Source organism: Cygnus olor, chromosome 1 (genome assembly GCF_009769625.2).
Source record: "Cygnus olor isolate bCygOlo1 chromosome 1, bCygOlo1.pri.v2, whole genome shotgun sequence".
Lineage (NCBI taxonomy): Eukaryota > Metazoa > Chordata > Aves > Anseriformes > Anatidae > Cygnus > Cygnus olor.
In genome coordinates, this window is record NC_049169.1 from 7,001,750 (window position 1) to 7,016,047 (window position 14,298).

Consider the following 14,298-nt stretch of genomic DNA (forward strand, 5'->3'; position numbering starts at 1 on the left):
TGATAGGACTGCTGCTTCCCTCTTCCTCTGCGAAGTCACAACACAACCCACCAGATCTCTTGCTGTTCTGCAGCAAGCTAACAAAACACCTCTAATGCAATTTTCCTGCCCTTTCTGTGCTTTTCTCATACCCATGGAGCAGATTTTTAATATGAGCAATTTGAGCAATTTGAGCAGCCAGCTCTTTAAAGACCTGCTTGCAGCTGCTGCCAGGGAGGCTGTGGGCAGAGAGGACAATCCTGAGCACGCGGGCTCCAGCACACTGACTCAGCTGAGCAAAACCCTGGCGAAAGCAAACATTTCCTTTGGAGCCTGAGCAACGCGTGGATGGGGTAGGGGAGCAGAGCAAATGACAGGGCTGATACTTATAAACATCAGAGAGAGGATTTGATGGAGTTCTGTAAATTTAGGGTTTGGACTGTGGCCTATCTGCTAGAGTAAACAAGAGCAGAATAGGAAAAAAAAAAGAAGTGTCAAAATCCTCTCCACTCTCCAAAGAGTGCGTCTAGCCTGCAGGGGTATGCTGAGAAACCCACGCCAAACAGTGGATTTGGGTTTTATACAAACCAGTTCCTTCTCTTGACCCAGTGAAATGCCACTGTTTTGAAATGCCGTATCTGTTTTGATATGCTGGAACAGACCCCCCAGGAAAGTGGTCAAAGCACCGAGCCTTCTGGAGTTCAAGAAGTGGTTGGACAAAGCTCTCAGATATATGGTTTGATTTTTGAGTGCTCCTGTGCGGAGCCAGGAGTTGGACTTGATGATCCTTGTGGGCCCTTTAGGATATTCTGTGATTCTGTGATTCTGCCTGTGTTGCCTGCTTTGGCATCTCAGTTGTCTGGCTGGGATGAAGACCCAAGAGAGGCTCAAGAAGTCTCCGTAAGGGCATTCATTGCAGTTTTAGCCATGAAGCACTGCAAAGGTTTACTGGGCATGCAAGCATTGCAAAAAATGAAATATTTCAAAGGCCTCCTGCTGATTTTTGTTTGGGGGATGAGGGTGAGGGTCATAGGGATTTATGCCAAATTTCATCATGACTCCAAAGTGTGGGAGTCTGCCAAAGATAATGCCACTTCACTGTCTATATTTTAACATTGCAAAACAATTACACCCACCACCACCTTGTTCTGAGAAATGGCTCCTTGTTTGTCGAAAATCTCAGTAAAAAAGAAGACTTTTGCAGCAAGCAATTGCAAAGAAGAGACCCCCAACAGTGTCGTGATGCCACCAAGCCCATTGAATGGAAAACCAACCAAATCTTGGCCCACTAAAAGGCAATTCCTTGGAAAGAAGGCATTGGTCCTGCCCCGCTACATCTATATTTTGCCTACCTCCTGAAGTGTGAGCTCCAGGGAAATCCCTGCTGGGGTCACTTGCCATGTTCCCCCGAGAGCTGAGGCAACCGGAGCCAACAAACCCTCCCAGAGCAGCACCACTTATGCTGGAACAGGCTGTCCTGCTTGCTCTGTTTGTTTTAGGGGATTAGGAACATGCCTAAAACCAAGCGCATGTTGGAAATGACATTTCACACACAAAGCAGCCTGGTTTGGAGGGAACTAGCAAAGTTTCTGTGATTAAATGAAAATAATTGGGGTTAAATGGGGAGGAAAATGAAATTTAATTGCAATTACTTAGATTTATTGCAAGAACAAATGACATATCTTGTCAGTTTTACCTGCTCTACACAGTTTTCCCTGTATATTTTTTCTCTCCTTTGAGAAATTAACTTAGGCTCCTTTGCCTCATTAATGAGAGATTACCTAGCTTGGTGAGAAATTTTGTGTATAGGAAGTGGACCTTACTGATCCTACTCTGAATCGCTGGTGTGCTCTTCTGCTCCACAAGCCTTTCCTGCTAAAACCCAAACACAATAACATATGGAATTCATTCTCTTCTCAATGGTTTTGGTGTTGAGAAGCAGAGAAGGCTGCTGGTGTTGTCTGGTCTCCATAAATCCTCCTATACCACTACATGGTTCTCCTTGAGCTACACGCGTAGGGCTGTTGAATCAGGATAATGCTTGTGATTTTATGAGGAAATAACACAGCTTCTTTGGTGCACTTTGTTCTACAAACATTAAAAAAAATGCAGAAGAGTTCTTCCTATTGTTCCTATTGTAATATATAAGGACATAAGGTGCTTTTTGGGCCCAGAGCATCAATAAAAGTATCCCTTTCAGCTCTGTTGAGGCTTATCATATGAAGCTACTCTAGAATTTGGATTTTTCTTGTTGCCTCTCACTAAGTATTTCCTATTAGATGCTTTTTTTTTGAGGTGAGGTATAATTGCCCACTGCATCCCAGATGTGCATGTACCTCATATTTAGCAGTGTAATGACGATCTCTGTCCCTTTCCTAATGATTTCTACCACTTCACCTGCTTTTTTGATTGAGCATTGAGCCAGTGTTTTCACTGAATGGTATGGAGTGACCTCTTCATGATATAGACTGATCCAGTTGATGGGGTAATTGATCACTGACTTTATCCAATGATACTAGGTGGCCGATGCCAGCTCAGAGCATCTCAATTCATGTGAAAAAATATTATTTTTTTTCCCCATGGATATCCTTTCACATTACTTACATTGCATTTCATTTATTTTTGTTATCAGTCACCCAGCACCACTCAGCTAATTCTCCACTTCATTACTGTTCCTACTCATTTGCTCCTTGGCTTTACAATTTGTTAATATTCATTTTTCTCCTTAATTTCTTTTTGTCACCTGCTGGGTCCCTCAGGAAAGAAAAAGAATAAAAAATAAATAAAAAATATTCAGCCATGAGAGCATCCCTACATTCCTTCACAGTGAACACAGAGGCCAAAAAGCCCCTCTCTGCCCCCACTTCTGGCTTCATCTGCTCTGGGAAACTTTAGCACCAGCCCTGCAGATACTCTGGCATACTTCAAGCCCCTGATGTGTTTGCAAAAGCAAATGGTAATAATTTATAAAGGATCTTTGAACTCCTTGTGTGGGGTGCCTCATTCGATGGTGTTTTTGACTAATTGTTTCCTCATTGGAGGGCAACTTCTGCTCTCTCTTGCCTCCCCACCTCCCATCCTCCTTTTTTTCCAGCGTGCTCTTTGGGTTTCTATACCACCCCTTGTCAACTCCCTCTGCACTTCTGTACTTTCACCAGTCAGTCTCTCCTGGGTAGCTTTTAAACAGGAACATACCCAGTCATGCCCTTTGCACTAATTTGGGAAATAGCAAGAATTTATGTTTGTTTTTTTTTTTTTTTGTTTTGTTTTTGTTTTTTTTTTTTCATTTCTAGATTAGCTGGTCATTTAAATAGCTGCAGAGTGGGTCTGAAAATGTCTGTCTGTGTCAGGCCCTATGTGATGAGTCCCAGACTGGGTTAAGATGCACAAACTCCCCTTCACACTCATGCTTCCTGCCCATAAGACAGTTAATGGTGACACTCTAATAGCATTTTTGTTTGGGCTTGGCATCCCCTATTACGTGTTGAAAGAGTTACCTTGTGATCTGATCTGACTGCTAGTCCTTATCTCTGGAAATGGTTCAAAATCAAGGAGGAATGAAAGAGAAAAACCCACAGGGACACACCCTGACTTGGTTTTGTATCCTGGGGAGACATTTTGGGTAGTGTTTGGATTTTGTATTTGGGGGTTTTGTTTTTGCTTTCTTTATAAAGTGACAAAACTCTCATGAGACTGACAAGGAGAAAAAAAATGGTTTACTTTTTTTTTTTTTTTTAAGCTAGAGAAAGAGCAAAAATAGGATGAAAATTCCAATCTTTTTGTCTAGAGACAAAAATATCACCCAAAAACAGAACGTTTTTCAACATTGTGTTTGGAAAATTTGTAAGAATAGCAAAGGTGTAAAGTAAAATAAAAAATAAAAAGTATATTAAGTATACTTTCTCAGCTTTATAAAAACATTTATAAAACATAAATGAATAACAGAGGGAATGCTTTTATTAGCTAAACAAAAAACAACAACAAAAAAAAGAAAATTTGACACAAGTTTTTAATACCTATACCAGGAAAAACAGTCAATTTATTCAAACAGCAGTGTAGAAACCAGAAAAAAACAAACAAACAAACAAACATAGTTATTTTCCTGTGGATTTACATTTCAGAGTTAAAATCTCTTGATGGCTTCTAGGGAAGCCTTAGGTCTGTGGTAGTTCTCAGGAAATAACATTGCTGACTACAGCACAAAACAACTCAAATTGTGCTGATTTGGTAGGTGAAGCCTTTGAAACCAGTGGAGCTTTTGGAGGAGTCAGAATCTTAAGAAATGCAAATATTATTTCAAAGGGGAGGGGGAAAGCTCTATTTCCAAAAGGAGCAAAATTGGAAGGCAATTAAACTCCGCAGCATCCTAGAAGCCAACACAAGGCTTAACTTCTGAGCTCAGCTTGGACTGAAGCTCATGGTTGAAAGCTGATACGGGCTTTTCCTAGCACACGGATAGTTAAAGCGTGGTCCAGCAGGGCTGCAGCCTGGATATATTCTATTTTTGAATGCTGAGACACAGCATGGAGACCATGCAACGATCTGGTAAAGCACAGAGAATTTGGAGCAGAGCGGTGGTTTGCACGGTGTTATTTCTGAGGACTTCACCTCTGTCATCTGGATCGGTCCAGCTTGTATAAACCAGGTTTAGCCCTGGCAAATTGTCAATGTTCCCTGGTGCTGAGCAAGGGCTGTCTGTCCCCATTGAAAAGCATAAGGCATATCTACACTTGGGGCTTATGCTTGGGGTAAGGGAAACTATTTTGTGAAGGGAAGAAACACAAAAACTATTCTTCCACCTTCCTCTCCTGACAGTGCCCTGTTATGAACAAAGATTTTTTGACTACCAAGACCAAAGACATGCTCTGGTACATTAACACAGCTGAAAAATGTGTCAGCCATGGATACTGATGCCTTAACCTATGCTGCTTGAGCAGAAGTCAGTTTGTAAATGTCTAATAAAGACCACGATGATTTTTTTTATGAGATATCAAAGAAATCAGATTTACTTCATATTTTAAGAAATTAGACTATATCGAATGTGTAATAAAAATATTTTCTATAGGATTTTAAAATATATACATATATAAACTACCTTAATTTTCAATGCCCTGTTGATTTTGATGTGATCTCTACAGTACCTAAACCTAACTAAATGAGGCTGCCCAGCAACCTCCATTATACCTCAAACAGTGATTACAAAACTTGAAGCCTTGTCCACACTGTAAATGAAACCTGCTTGAAAACAGGATCTGAAATTGTCTGCTGGGCCTGTAATAGTCAGGCTAAGTCCACTCCTGACTGCAGGAGCTGGATTAGGCCTTAGGCACAGACCCAAAATGAGGTGGGTTCCAACCCTGTTGGGTGGGCAACATAGAAGGCACCTGAGGGAGTTACTGTGACTCTTAAGGCACTTCCTGGTAAAATGAAAAATATTAGGTATTTAGTTTAGAATATTTAGGGATATTTAGAAACTCTTAACACAAATTTGAGCACATCTGCATTTCATTTTGAATAGGGGCCCAAACTGAATATGCCTCCTGGACATAGCCTTTGCTCAGACAAGGAAATATAGACTTTAGTCAAGCTTAAGGGAAGATGAAAGCTTGGGGTCCGTGATGGAGCAAAGAGCATTTATGCCTGCATCCTTCCTACAGCATCCATCTCCATACATGCACTCGGCCTTCCTGGCCTAGACCATGTGAAGCAGGTAAGAGGACATCAGATCCTTCCTAACAGAGCTCCTGTGCCTGCAATGGCCCATGGGGCAGAACAGGCACTTTCATCACACCCATCCCACCACAGGCAACCTAAAACTGGTGACAGAGGCAGGGGGATGAGGACCAAGAAGCACCGTGTGCTTTAGATTACAGTCTGGCCCTACGTCCACCCAGGACACCATGGACTTGGGTTTGGGCAGTTCCTCCAACACCTAGATTAATCCAATTTGCATTTCTGATTAATTCCTAGCACCATGTCTAGAGAAAGTTCAGATTCATTTTCCATGCAAGGTTTGAAGCACAGTGTAGACAAGGTGTGAGGGCCAGATCCTGATCTAATGCAGGCAAAATTTGTCATTATCATTGGCCTGAGCACTTACCCTTGCATTATACTTTAAGGTAGGTAGCATGCGAGTTCTCCTGCTTTAAAGAGTTAATATAGGGGATTTGACCACCTGCAGAGGAAAGTTTCTCACTGAGCTTTCGGTTCATCTGCTCCATGTGCCTGGTGTTTTTCCTAGCTTGCCGGAGAGACCTCTTGACTTTTTTCACCCGATCTCGTAGCTGTTTGTTGCGCTTCTCCAGCGTTGCCACTTTCTGCTGCAGCTTCTTCACTCTGTCCTCCTCCTCAAACAGGGCTTTCTGCACTGAGGAGCACATGAGCTGGGGACAGCAGAAATGAAATAGAAACAAGAAGCTTATTAAAGTAGAAGTTAACTCAGTAGTTCATTGAAAGACCTCACAGCTCTTCAAAAGTAGAACAACTTTTTTGAAATTCTACATATTTTTTTACATCTTTCTACTAAAAGCCTCACTTTCTCTTCTGTATTCAAATAATACCCCAAGCTGTAGCTCACAATGTAGTTCACAATGACTTGTGTGAGCTGCTTTGAGAGACCTGTTGAGCCCATTGAGGTTAATTTGAATTTAAGAAGAAAGGCTGTCCTATTCATGATCTGAAACCAGAGTTCAATCCAAGGTGTTGTCACTATCAGAAAACTCAAGACTAGATTCAGCCCAGAAGCTCTTCAGAAACTCCAGATTTTGACATGGGTGTTCTTTATCTCAACATGTGAAAAGTCAAAACCTGCAAAACACAGAAGTTATTTTTACCTTTTCAAGCACAGATTTGCCTTAAATAGCTCATTAGTTGGGCTTCTTTCAGATGAAGCCCTAAAGCATAAAATCCCAGCATTTCCCAGGAGCATTCAAGACCCCTTAACTTTAACAGACGAAGAGGAGGTGCCTGAGATCAAGGACAGCCCCAACAAAACGTCTCTGATCTAGAGCAGCGATCAAGAAAGTTATTTCTGCTCAGACTGACGTGCCCCCTTAGTTTTTTTCCTACAAAAAACATCCTGAGATATTTCATTGTGTATGTGGGATTTCCATCTGATTGTCACACCGGTGTGCTATGGTGAAAGGCAGTGTCTCCTGCTGAATTTGTCTCCTATATACATCTAGATTTTTAGTGTGTGTTTCAAGCACTCCTGGAGCCTAGATGGGCTTTCTCTGGCAGAACATTTGGAACAGTCAGGAAATCTAAACAAACAAGCAAATCCTCACTGTGATGATGAAGGATTACACGTTTCTTTCCATCTTCCTTTGTAGTACTTTCAACTAAAAGTTGGGGAGGGAGCCTGCTTTGGTGAGTAATGCTTCGTTTGCTTTGGAAACCCCCAGCAGCCAAAAGCCATGGCTGGTCAACACAGCAACTGCTTCCAGTAGCCATAAGCTCTTGTATCTTGTGCAACAGCACCACAAGGCTTTGCTAAGAGGGAAATGCTTACCCTGGTTGCCCTCTCACCAGGGATCTTTTATAAATGCCTGCTAGGAAAACGAGGAGTTGAGACTGAGAGATGAAGGCCAGAAATTGCATGACAGAGGAGAGAATTTGATTTTGATCACAGCTCATTCCAAGAGCTATTTGAAAGCAGCCAGCACCCCTTGGCTTCTGTGTTTGCCAAGCCCTTGCAAAGCTTCAAGCAGACCACTTCTTGAATTTAAGTCCCTGCATGGGACAGCACTGTTAGGAAAAGATGTTTGTTGGGAAGACAGGAGGTGGAAGCTCCACTTCCTGAGGGACTTTTTGTGTTTTTCATTGCTGCACTGATAGGTATGGTGTATTACAGAGTCCAACACAGAGTAACAGAGAATTCATGCACCTGAAGTGTGCCGTGATATGAACCCAACCGTATCTCATCTACCTGGGCTGGCTGGGGAGGGAATGGCAACTTGTGATGGCTGACATCAGGGATGGCACTAGCCTCACCCAGAGGTGCTCCCAAACCTTTGAGGTTGGTCCTCTGTCAGCAGAGGTAATACAGGTGTACAGAGCCACTCAGAAACTTCTTGGGTATCATCAGAAATCTAGTCAGCTCATTTCCTTATGCCATTCTTCTTCCAGATCTTGACTTTCCAGCCTGAAGCCAATAGTTTAGTACTTAAATCACCTGGAGATATCCAAAGAGATCACTGGAACAACACAAATATACAACCTAAGATACTGTCAGACACACAGTATTTTGCTTACCAATGGGAAGAACGATAGAAAGAGCCCAGCCCTGCAATCTTGGGACTACTAGATGAAAAATAAACTCCTTTGCTCCTTCTGAGTGTAGAAAAACAACAAGATGAGGTCCTCATGTTCTCGCCGGCTGGTTACAAACGGCATTTTTCACAGAGCTCAGCAGTAAGGATCATGTATAAACGTGAGTACCGTCCTACCCCTGCCGTTACTGCTGGAGCCGTGGCTCAGATTGATGTACCCAAGTTATTTTTAAGCTATAAGATCTGGTGCTGAGAGCTGTGCAAGTTTGACGGCGTGGAGCTCAGTACAGCCTGTATAGCTAACTAGGAATAAATAGTTGAGGAGTTAACCAGCCCTTGGTCCGTGCTGCTCCTCAGATACTTCTTGCCTGCAGCCAGATGAGATATCCCCGTGTTGCGCAGTCCTTCCCATGGAGCATATCTACAGGCAGGAATTTCACACCCTATTTTCTCTGGTCTCTTGAAACCATAAATGTGCATAGTTTGCACCAATGACCATCAAGATAAAGCTTTAGTCCAAAAGCATTGCAAAAAACTACAGAGAAGTGGTTTTCTTTGTTTTGTTTTTTTGTTTTTTTTTTTTTTACAGTCTGCAGCTGTGACTCCCCTTGCCTTTAGCAGATGTTCTTTGACATAGATATTCAAGCTGGCACACAATTTCTTCCTTCCAGGCAAAGAGAGATGACACCAAGCATCCCCCGACCTGCCCGAGCTGGGCAGGAGTGCAGACAGCCAGGTGATACAGCGAGAAGATGCTGAGAGGAACCAGTTCCACCTGGTGTCCCTGAAGGAAAGAAGGGGTCTGGCAATTAATGGACAGCTGACAATTCCTACTCTCACAAGGAACCAGTAGCAGACAGTTAAGCAACAGGTCTGAAATGCTGCACTTAGCATGGCATACATGTCCACAGACCTGGGAAACGGAGTGAAGGACCAGGATATGACTCTTCAGACAAATCTATGAATTATTTTTTGAGGTTTCTTTCTCAAGTTACATTATCTAGTGACCTATGCAAGATTTGTTTATCCTGAACATTTCTGTTTGCGTGTCTGCTTGTTCCAGAGTTGTGTTACCAAGCCATCCTCAACAGTGTTTAAACAAATCCAGAACAGTGGTAGAAGGTGTAACAAGAAAGGTAGTACAAAAAGAACCATACATGTCCTTAGGATTTCGCCCAGACAGCCTACAGCTGTGACACCACAAATTACATATATTTCAGTATTTGTCTGAAACATCCTGTCACAAATACACCCAGTCTTACGTCTCACCACATCTAGATGATTTACACATTCTGTCCATCTGCCAAACACATCAGCACTGCGTTACATCAAACTGCTTTTCTGAGTGTCACGTTACAGGCATGTAAGCCCCTTACCAAAAGCCCTGAATTGCCATATGTATAAATTTCTGTCAAACACACACATCTGCCTTCTATAAGCTTCATGAGAATGGGACAGTGACAGGAAACCCTCCGTGGACAGGAGTGTGATGGGGGTGTTCATCCACCACAAACGTCCATCTGGTTGAAGTCAGTGTTGCAGAGCCCAAGTCACTCAAATCTGGGCAGTGACCACCAAATCTTTTCCTTCAGTTACCAAAGGGAGAGAAGTCGGGTTCTTGCTAGCTTCTAATGCACGCTGCCTGTGGGCAGCACTGCCAAAGAGCCCTGGCACCTCATTAACGAAAAGTCTTTAAGTTCAGGTCTCCTAAAATATCTTTCACGTCAGCCAGAATTTTCGGACACGGGGTGTCATCAGCCAAGATGATTGTGGGAATGTCTTTAAAAGCATGACAGGAGGACCTGATTTCCTCTGCATGGACACGATATTTTTTGAAGAACTGGGCATAGGCCATGTTGGTTCCTTGTCCTCAAATCTTCTTCCAGACCCACACTGTTGACCGGAGCAGTGTCTAGCAGTGCTTGTGCTACCACGGGATTCTCCTTCAGCATCGCAGACCCAGCACGGCCTCAACAGAACCTGTTGGGAGTGTCTGATGGAAGAAACAAGAGACAAGTGCCTCTGGAAACGCAGCCCAAGTGCAGTGGGTTGGCAAGCACAGCTCCTGCTCTGCTGCTGAGCCCTCTCCACGCTGCACCCCAGCCCGCTCATCACATCCCCACACCGCTCTCCTCTCCCCCTTCCCTGCTGTAAATCTGCCCCACAGAAAAGGTAAAAGCTGTCTGAATTTGCTGCACGTTGTCTCACTGCTCTGCACTTTACCACTGTTAAAGTTATATAAAACATCTTAAACTGGAACCTCATGCAGCACAAAGCATGTTCCTCCATCTTTCTTTGTCTCAGCACAGCAATAATTCATGCACTCTCTCAAGAGGGGCTTGGGAGCCAAACACAGCTCTTTATTTTTCTTTAACTCCACCAGGATTTAATTCCCCAAAGCCTTCTGTGTGCTCAGCAAGAAGGGCTCTGTGTCCTCGGGAAGCTGATATGGATGCAACACAGCTCAGGCAGACAAACCTTGCCTCTCCTGGCTGGAGCAGTCCCCTTTGAGCCCTGCCTCGCCATTGAGAGATTTCAGACTCCGAGCATCACTTTCTCCTTTTGTTCAGCTCCTTTGGGCAGGCTAAGTGGGAGTGAGCATGCTGGACGGACAGACGGACGGTGCGGTGAGGGATAGGAGGAGGGATCTGGCAGCGGAGGGTATGGGGTTTGGGATGGAGTCACTTAACCTCCAGTTACCGGGGCTTTTCAGCCAAGACTAACACTCCTGCTGAAGTGTGGAAAAGCCCCTGTCAGCACTGTTAAACCATCGTGTTGGATGGAGCTCGGTTAAACCACCTCTGCTTGCTGCAAGACTGCACCTTTGAGAGACACTGAATTAGGGTCCTGGGGCCAAATCCAGCATCACTGGCATTACTGGGGATGAGTCGAGGTTTCCCTCTAGGACTCCATATGAACCACCAAGATATATATGATCTGGACAGAGAAAGAAATGGTGATGGTTGTTCTTGCAAGCATAATAAGGTCAGCATTTGCTGTGGGAGGTGTAAGACTTGTGGCACGAGCCACCAGTAAATCGAAACTCTTAGAGGTAAGGACTTCACTGGGGTAGGAAGCCTCTGCCAGGCTACATCCACCATGAGGGGCCTCGGCACTGCAAACGGTGTCTTTCTTCCCCATTCCACCGCCCAGTAAAGGCAGATTTTCACTTTAAAACTCTAAGTGCCTAATAACTTGCTCGGGCTGAGATGGATCCCACCCAGAGGCCCACAAAATGGCAGCTGGCACCACTAGCTACCTCAGTGAGGCTGCAGTGGCAGCATAAGCCTAGTTTTCTTGGAGTTTGGAGAACCTTGCCCTGTCCACAGTCAATCAGGAGGTTTTAAAAACAACCCTGTTAGTTCTGATCTGCATCAGACTGCTGCTTGGTGGAAAATCACCTGAAGAATCGTTCAAGGGCCTGAGAGGGCAGCTCTTGGCCTACGCCTTGGCAGGTCTTTTGGCTGGTGCTTGGCCCTGACGTTCGCCTGAGCGGATGACAGTGGCCCATCTCCCTGGAAAACAGGAGTGGTGTTTACAAGCTGTGACGTAAGGCCTGAGTGCCAGCAGCTCCACCAAGGCACTGGTTCAGCACAGAGGATGGTTCACTTCCAGGGAAGAGTGCTTTTCAAAAGGAAAAACACCCACAGTTTAACCTTTTTCTTCTGATCTCTTTTTTTTTTTTTTTTTTTTAAGCTGAACAACAGATTTGTTTAAAGAAGATACTTCACCATGATGAAGTATTTGAAAAAACAGACCTTCCTCTCTGGCAAGGTGTCTGAATTTCTGGTGGCTCTCATCTGAAGTGGGTATGGCAAGCATTCACTTTAAAACCCTGCCCTTAGCCTTCAGACTCGGAGCCCTTGCATCCCAGATTAGGGGTGGTTTTGGAGGACACAGGGGGATTAGGAGGCACTTGAGGGCTGGTGAAAAGATTCTCAGTGCTGGAAGTACATGGATAAAGGTCTCTGGCCCCAAAACCACACATGGACCGTGGCCTGGGCTCTTCTTTCCCTGGAGACTTTGAGCCCTGAAGCCTGAGATGCTGCTAAGGGGAAGAAGTGAGGGTACCACGTGACAGTCTGACCCTGTCCCGTCTGCTGTGGTTGGGGATGGTGGTGGAAATGCTACTCCATGATATTTGCTCTGATCACTGCCAGCACCCAGGAAGGGACCAACCACCTCATTCCCTATTTTTGCAAAGGAAAAAAGGCAATCATTTAAAGAGGAGAGAAACCACCCTAATCAAGAAGTCAGGAAAGGAGAAAAGAAAAAAAAAAAAAAAAAAAAAAAGGTGCAGGGTATGAGCCAGGCTGCCTACCACAGGCATTTAGCTTGTGCCAAGTGAGCAGATAAGTCAGTCCCGACAGTAAATCCCTGAATTCCCTGTACAGGAACTGGGAGACAGAAGGTCTCCAGAAAGAGAAAAATAAACCAAGAGGGCAGGACCTCACCCTGGGGCGTCTCCAAGCCCCTTCCCTCTCCTCACTGACCATGCAGGCAGTGCAGCGTGGGCGAGGGATGCACACCAGCAGCCAGCCGGCTGCTTTTTCCAGTTGCTCCAAGGCGGAGGGGCTCTGTGCTCGCCTTGTTTCCTTTGAAAGCATTCCTCCCAGCGATTCGCCCAAGATGCCACAGGAATGCAGCAGTGAGGGAGGGAAGCAGCAAAGTCTTGTGTCTAAGCGGTTTAACAGGAGCAGCCGTCGTCCTCCTCCTCGCTCCGCTGGAGCTGCAGAAGCAAAGGCTGAACATTGGGCTCAGCGCTTGATGTTCAGCCCCACCGGCCCCATACCTTGTGCTTTCTGCATTTTCAGGAGCTTCACAGCTTTTGATATCGCTCCTGGCTCAAGGCTGGGTGATGGCTGGGTGTCCGAGATGAGGCAGGGCTGGGGGGATGCAGAGGGTCTCGCAGCCATCCCAGGGGTTTAGCCCCAGGGGAGAGGTGGTGCCACCTCGCCAGACTCTGCTGGGACCTGCATCCTCCCTCTATGAATTCCTTCACTTACAAGGGATTGCATTTGCAATTTATATCCTGCAATCCAAGCAAAGCAGCATCTGTTCTGGTTCCTTCTGAGTGCTGCCACACGTGGTAGATATTCCCAATACACCTGCCCAGTTCCTGGGGCACATGCTGCAGGTATTGATTAAGCTGGTTGCTTACAGGTAAATGACACCAAAATTTAAAGTGCACTACCCAGTTCAACCTTGCTGAGCTTAAGGAAAATTATTTAAAGTGAAGATTAAAGCATACTTTGAGTAAGGAAAACAATGTATTTTCTCTGTTGCTGGACGCAATTTAGCTGTTGAGAATGAAGGGGTTTTTAAGTCTGTCTCACAAGCCTTGCTGCTTTGTGGATTTCTGCATTTCGCTCTGCCTAAATTCTGAAAGCAACTGAGTTGCTGCTTTTGCTGGTTGGGTTTTTTGTTTGTTTGCTGCTTTTTTTTTTTTTTTTTTGTCTCAAAGCTAGGGCTGCAGTTTCAGCTGGGCTTCAAAAATCGCTACGAGACTTTTTTTCTATAACTCATACAGAAACTTTCCGTTTCCACAGCTACCAAACTTTCCAAAACTCACAACCCGCTTTAATTTCCAATACAGCTTTTCCCCATGCAGTATTATTAGTATCACAATAAGACTAATTACATCTGATATGCCTAAAACTACTTTGCCAACATACCTTTCCCCAAGCATATTGTTCTCAAATTGAAAGTTGCTGCATGACTGTCTCCAGCTAACCTTGTTTTCCTTGGCTTGTATTTCAATAGGATTAGGTCACTATTCCCCCTCCACACACAATGAATTAATTAAACATCAATGAAGGGATACAACAAGCAAGACCCAGGCACAAAATGTGTTGTGTCCTTCCCTCTCACTGATGGGAACCCAGGGACAGGAGACATGACTGATCAGAGCAGCACAGCATCTTATGCATTGCTCCTATTTATTGAGATGTCAGTATTGATTTCTGAATGAGCTGACCTCTGCCTCATGTTAAAACAGTTCCTAGAAAGTTCATTTAATGGGCCTGTTAAATACGCACCCTTATTTGAC

At 44.5% G+C, this 14,298-nt stretch overlaps 1 protein-coding gene across 1 annotated transcript in view; it reads right to left on the reverse strand.

Annotated features, from left to right (window-relative positions):
* Positions 1-3,678: 3,678 nt before the first annotated feature.
* The window catches only part of CCDC3 (coiled-coil domain containing 3), a 39,911-nt gene continuing 29,291 nt past the window's right edge, over positions 3,679-14,298 (reverse strand). Inside the window, exon 3 of the mRNA XM_040547436.1 lies at positions 3,679-6,362. Within this exon, the coding sequence (XP_040403370.1) occupies positions 6,087-6,362 (276 nt within the window). The 3' untranslated portion in view covers positions 3,679-6,086. The remainder of the gene's footprint in view (positions 6,363-14,298) is intronic.